General features: G+C 43.9%; 1 protein-coding gene across 1 annotated transcript; it reads right to left on the reverse strand.

Annotated features, from left to right (window-relative positions):
• Nucleotides 1-946: 946 nt before the first annotated feature.
• LOC131036339 (protein FLOWERING LOCUS D) lies at nt 947-5,471 on the reverse strand. Its single transcript, XM_057968199.2, has 2 exons — nt 2,699-5,471; nt 947-1,936 (listed from the first exon to the last, which is right to left on the reverse strand). The coding sequence occupies exons 1-2, from the start codon at nt 5,232-5,234 to the stop codon at nt 1,128-1,130; spliced, it is 3,345 nt and encodes a 1,114-aa protein (XP_057824182.2). The 5' UTR covers nt 5,235-5,471; the 3' UTR covers nt 947-1,127.
• Nucleotides 5,472-6,000: the final 529 nt, after the last annotated feature.

The raw sequence follows: 6,000 nt of genomic DNA on the forward strand, positions 1-6,000 counted from the left end.
GAAAAGTGTCTTGAAATTTTTGAACATCAAGTTACTTATCTATGAAAATTGCATCCGTAACAATACCGCGAGTATTTAGCTAACCACTAGGCTGCTTGCTAATAGATATGCACCCCTAGCCAATGTTAAGAAGTGGAGCATTTAGCAAGATGTCTGAAATATAACAGCGGCTGCTTTAACATATAGACCCACATGGTCCTAACAAAATAAGGGCCCTTCCAAAAAATAAGGGCCCTTTCAAAATCCCTGCTTTTATTATCAAAAACAAAATAAGGTGCTTGTTAGAAACATGAAAGCTCAAAATACCTGAGGCTAATATTAATGTCTAACGGTCAATAGACTATTTTTGTACTATTTGAAGAATGTTTATTGCCCCTAAGTCAACAAATGAAAACAAAATCCAGTGGCCTACAATTTTCAAAAGCATGAATTCTCTAAGAATTTAAAAGCCTCCCCAAGTCCAATGAAAGTCTCTCCTTAAGGTCAGACAACCTCCATTTTAACTTAAATTCTACAATAATTTACAGAAAAGGTGTTCAAACTAGTTGAGATCTCCACTCCCATGGCGATCAAAATTTATAATCATGTCAAGACGCGATGATATCCAACATGATAGGGTAAGCTGTTACCAATGGACCCACTTGCCACAACACCATTTAAGGAGCTACACAGAAACAAATCATTTGTTGCAAGTTGCAACATATGCAACATATAAACTGGGCAGATTAAAACACAAGATTGCCCTAATTGTTGCTTTACTGTTTTTATATTACCAGGGTGTGTTTAAAGTGGCTTGCATGGTTATGATATTAATTTCGGCCTCTTACCCTCTCAACAAGCATACTAATGCAATACCAATACAAGGATTAGTAAGTGAAACTTAAGCATTGCAGCCAGGGTGGGCCATTGACAACATTAAAAAATGGCTGAGCTATAACAAATGTAATAACACAAGATGGGAATTCCCCTTCCCCCTTTCTATGAATAAGCACATGAAGGGCCAAAAGAATTGAGTTTTTATATACAAATTTGAAATTGTAAAAGTCAACATAATCAAAATTGTCATGCTCAATGAGAGAAACATTTCTGCAGGTTCTTAAGTCCCTGCAGATTGGATGAAAAAAAATTCATGCTTGGGTACCTTGGTTACCAAAATTTAATGGGACAGGAGTAGTGCAAACATTGTTTTGAGAAGATCTTGCACACTTGAGAGAAAAAATAAGGGCATCTCCCAAGCCACCCAACCCTTTTCTGCCTACTAGCCTTGCTCCTAATTTCTCACACAAATACCTCAACCTGTCTTCGTCTCCTCCCCTGACTACATGCAGCTCAAGTGCCTGCTGTCTTGTTAACAAACTGTATAATTGAAGCTGTTGTGGTTGTGCTTGCTTTGATAGCGTCTGAACCTGTCCAACCATCAACTTAGATTGTTGTTGTTGTCGTTCTTGTTCTGATTGAACATCTTTTTCTTCTCCTTTCCTCCTATTTCCCCCAACTAAAACTCGCAACAGTGACCTAGAATTGAGGTCAGATGACTGTGGATCAAAGAGAACAGAAAATCCACCAAATGTTAAATCAGGCTCCTTAAACAAATCGGCAAGGAGAGCCCCATCTGAATTGCCGTTATCTTTAACCAGACACCTATCTACCTTATGCTGCAATGACCTGCTGCTAGCAACTCTAGAAATGTTTGCTGCCTCCCTCAAGCCACTCAAGAATGCACCATGCATTGTTGCAGGGTAACGCCTATTGGTGGCCTCTCCTGCAAAAAAAACCCTACCATCTCCCACGCTCTCTGCTAATATATCATAGTCATCACCAGATGCCCCGACTGCAACATGTGAATAGGAACCAAGACTGAAGGGATCACTACCCCATCTCGTGAACACTGTTTGGAGAGGATCAGGGACTTGCACACCTCTTGGCCCATAAATACCTGCATATGCCAGCTAATTGGTCAATTCGATAGAACATACATACACAAACATTTAATTTCCAAATTGCTCAATTCAAAACAACACATACCCAATCATTAGTTTACCAAATTCAAAAAACAACACATACCATTATTTGTTTGACCTAATCGCTCATTTCAAACAGCGCATAACCAATCATTAGTTTACTACGTTGCTCTATTCAAAAGTACATACCCAATAATTTGTTAACCACATTGCTACAATAAAAAAACAACAAATACCTAGTCATGATTCATTTTTCCCAATTGTTCTCCACCTTACCATTGTTAGCCACATTGATCACTTCAAAACAACTTATACCTAATCATTTATTCACCACATTCCAGAATTCAAAATGCCCAATTTATATGTAATCCTCATTGTTCAGTTCCCACTTAGGTCAAAATCCACAAGTTCATAATATTTGCCCAATCATTTGTTAGGTCTTAGTGGTCAATTCGTAAGTGCATTTCCTTAAAAAGAAAAGAATCTGACTAACTAAAACAATCTGCCACAAAATTAAAAAGGCAAACACCTTTTAAATAGAAACCATACAGGCACATTAATGAAATATATAGGATCATAGACAGAGATTCGGATTCACGCCCCCCAGAATATTTTTGTAAAAAACGTCGACGCACAATTAAATGAAACAACAGATTGAGATTTATAACCTTCAAAATCCTACTTATTATAAAAAAGTAGAGACACCCAATTAATAAAATGTAGATTCAAATTCATACCCCTCAGAATTTGAAGGATCCTCTCAACAGCATCAATGGGAGGAGTGCTCTCAAAATCGATAGCAGCTTCCCCTGCTACAAGTGCAATCAGAAGAGGTCCCCCTGACACGGAAGCATAACTATAAAACAGAAAATACTCCCCTCTTCTGCTACTCTCATCACATAAATGCCCAAAAGTATCAATGTCGGTACCCCAAAACACAGTAGGAAACAACATGGCCACCTTGTTCAGCAGCCCAAATCCCAGCCTCTCTATCGCCTCAATCTTTCTCTGCGGCAACTCCGGCACAAACTTAATCACCCCGGCCTTCAAGACCCCCAGAGGTGCAGTACAGAGGACCATGTCACCTTGAAAAACCTGTCCCCCAGCCAACACCTGAACGCCATCGGAACCATATCTGATAGCTTGCACACTCTTGTCATAGATGATAGGTAACCCATCTGCCAGTGCCTGTATAAAACGCCCATTGCCGCCTGGTAGAAAACAGTGATCACCACCCATCTCGTAGGGATCATCTTGATCCCAAAAGGCTAACGACAGCTTGGAAAGCAATGCTGCATTGGCATATTCCAGGTTGGCAAGGTGCCAGTCAAGCAACTTCCTTTCCTCTGCCTTTTCAGCAACCCCATAAAAATGCCTGAAGGTCTCCAGAGCAGTGCCCAAAGATACATCCACAGTAACCTCATCCATGTCCTGCCTAAGCTGGCATGCCTGGTCAAGAAGGCGATTGAAGGCTTCCTCCACCTTGGCATCCACATATGCATCCACCGGGCGCCCATCTGGCTGATAAAGCGGACACTTGTCACGAACCTTGTGCAGGGGAAAGCCCAATTGTCTGGCCAAAACCCCCAGAGGATTTCCATGAATGCCTGTAATGACGCTTCCTCCCAGGTCTGCTGTAGCCTGTACCATATCACCGGGGACTTGGGCTGCCATTTTCTTGCTGAAAACTCGACCACCAGGTCGCCTGCGAGCTTCAAGGATTATAACTTTAAAGCCCCGTGCCAACAGATGCTGAGCAGCAGCGAGACCTGCAAGCCCTGCGCCTATAATAACCACATTTGCACCCCCACCTGGTGCAGATGCAAACGCAGTAAGCGGGGCATCTTTAATTGCTGGAGCAACTCCAAAATTGATATACCCATGGCTGAGCAAGAAGCTATAAGCAGAATTCACAAGGCCCTTATGCTGGGACCTTATGGATTCCATGGCGTGAGAGGGATCGAGCCAGACGGTCACCTTCTCACGCCACAGAGAAACAATGTGATTGCGAACAATGATATAATTGGCCTGCTCATCCCCTCCCACAGAGCTAACCACACCAGCCTCGATTTCCTCCTCCGTAAGGGCATCCGGCGGGAATCCAACGGAGTAAGCAATCATGGCCTCGGTGTCAACCTCCTTGGCCATATCAAATATCCTCTTCTTCTTGCTACTATCGCCGAGCTGCTTCTGGAGGAGCTCATCAACGAGTGTCTCGTCATATGTCCCGGACCCACTCCGGGCGCCCTGCCTGAGCGCGCAGCGAATGCTGCTGCTACTTCCGCTTGACAACATATGCTGCGCCGCCGCCGCTGCAGCCGCCTCCGCTTCCTTGCGCTTCCGCTTTCTCTTCCTCTTCTGTGGTGCAGCTGTGGCTGTACATCCAGCATCCTCAGGCTTGGGCGCTCCCCCGTTCGAAACACGCTCCGGAGGAGGAAGCAGCGCAGGTGACATGGTGTTATGATTGTGCTCTTCAGAAGGGGGAAGCAGCGAAGGGGAAAGGGAGTTATGATTGTCCTCTTCGGAAGGAGGAATCAGCGGGGAGGAGGAAAGGGGGTTGTGATTGTCCTCTTCAGAAGGAGGAATCAGCAGGGAGGAGGAAAGGGGGTTGTGATTGTCCTCTTCGGAAGGGGGAATCAGCGAGGAGGAAAGGAGATTGTGATTGTCCTCTTCGGAAGGGGTAAATAGTGAGGAGGAAGGGGGACCGTGATTGTCCTCTTCAGAAGGGGTAATGAGCGAGGAGGACGGGGGATTGTGATTGTCCTCTTCGGAAGGGGGAATCAGCGAGGAGGAACAAACAGGGTTGCAATTGTCATCCTGCTGGGGAGGGCAATTGTCATCCCCAGCCCGAGGAGAGCAAGTAAGTGTATCACTACCATCCCCCTCAAAAGGAGGGGAAATTAGCAAGGAAGATACGGGGTTCAAATTAGCTTCAATATTGAGGGGCTGCGGAGGTTCCGGGTTCGAGTCCCCTTCGGGCTGGGAAGACACGGAAGAAGAAACAGGGTTTAAATTGGCCTCTGCACTGTTGTTAATCAAATCAACATGAGAAGCCTCCCCATTTGAACCCCCCTGCAAACAGAAATCCTCGGCATTGGCTTCCGCATTTTTGTTGCTAATCATCTCGACGTGAGAATCCTCTGCGTTCGAATCCCTCTGCAAACACAAATCCTTGACATTTCCGTCCTTGTCTTCGGAGGAATTAGAGAGAAGCGAAGAATCACCGTCTGCGGCCACTGCTTCCGCCGGCGCTGCATCTTCTGCTTCTGCCATTTTTGCCCCGGAATGAAAAAATCATGCGGGTTTTCGATTTCTTTATTTTGCCTCCCTGCTAGCTCATGCTTCACGAGGAGTACTTGGTGGTGGTGATTATTTGCGCCGCCGCTCCGCCGCTCGGATTTTTCTAATTATTTTTTTTCCTTAATTTTTTTCTGTGTTGTCACAGCTTTTCTTTTAGGGGTGGAGTTAATCGAGGGTTTAGTGTGGTGTCAATAAAGCGTTTTGGGGCAGCGTGTGTTGGGGTTAATTCGAGGAGGATTGGTATTTATGGGTATGTGGGGTTAGGTTTTGGCATTTTTACTGGGGCCAACTAGTACACTTTTATTAGGGCAGGTAATACTATATAATTTATTAGGGCACGCATTTTTTCTTATGTTATCTTTTATGGTGATGATGGATCAAGGAGTGTGATTGTAATGTTGATGCAAAAGCTTTCACGCAATCTAATTATAGACAATTTATTGATTTTTTATTTATTTAATTATTTTGGTCAACTATCGAATTGAAGACTTATTTGCTTCCTCGAACACTAGTCCACTTGAGAATGCACTAATAGCTAGCAAACGAGGTACCTCGAACTCTAGTCCTAGTCCACTTTAGAATGCACTAATAGCTAGCAAACGAGGTACCTCGAACTCTAGTCCACTTTAGAATGCACTAATAGCTGGCAAACGAGGTACCTCGAACTCTAGTCCTAGTCCACTTTAGAATGCACTAATAGGTGGCAAATGAGGTAAGTATATAAAACATTTTATTATTA

Source organism: Cryptomeria japonica, chromosome 11 (genome assembly GCF_030272615.1).
Source record: "Cryptomeria japonica chromosome 11, Sugi_1.0, whole genome shotgun sequence".
Taxonomy (NCBI): Eukaryota; Viridiplantae; Streptophyta; class Pinopsida; order Cupressales; family Cupressaceae; genus Cryptomeria; species Cryptomeria japonica.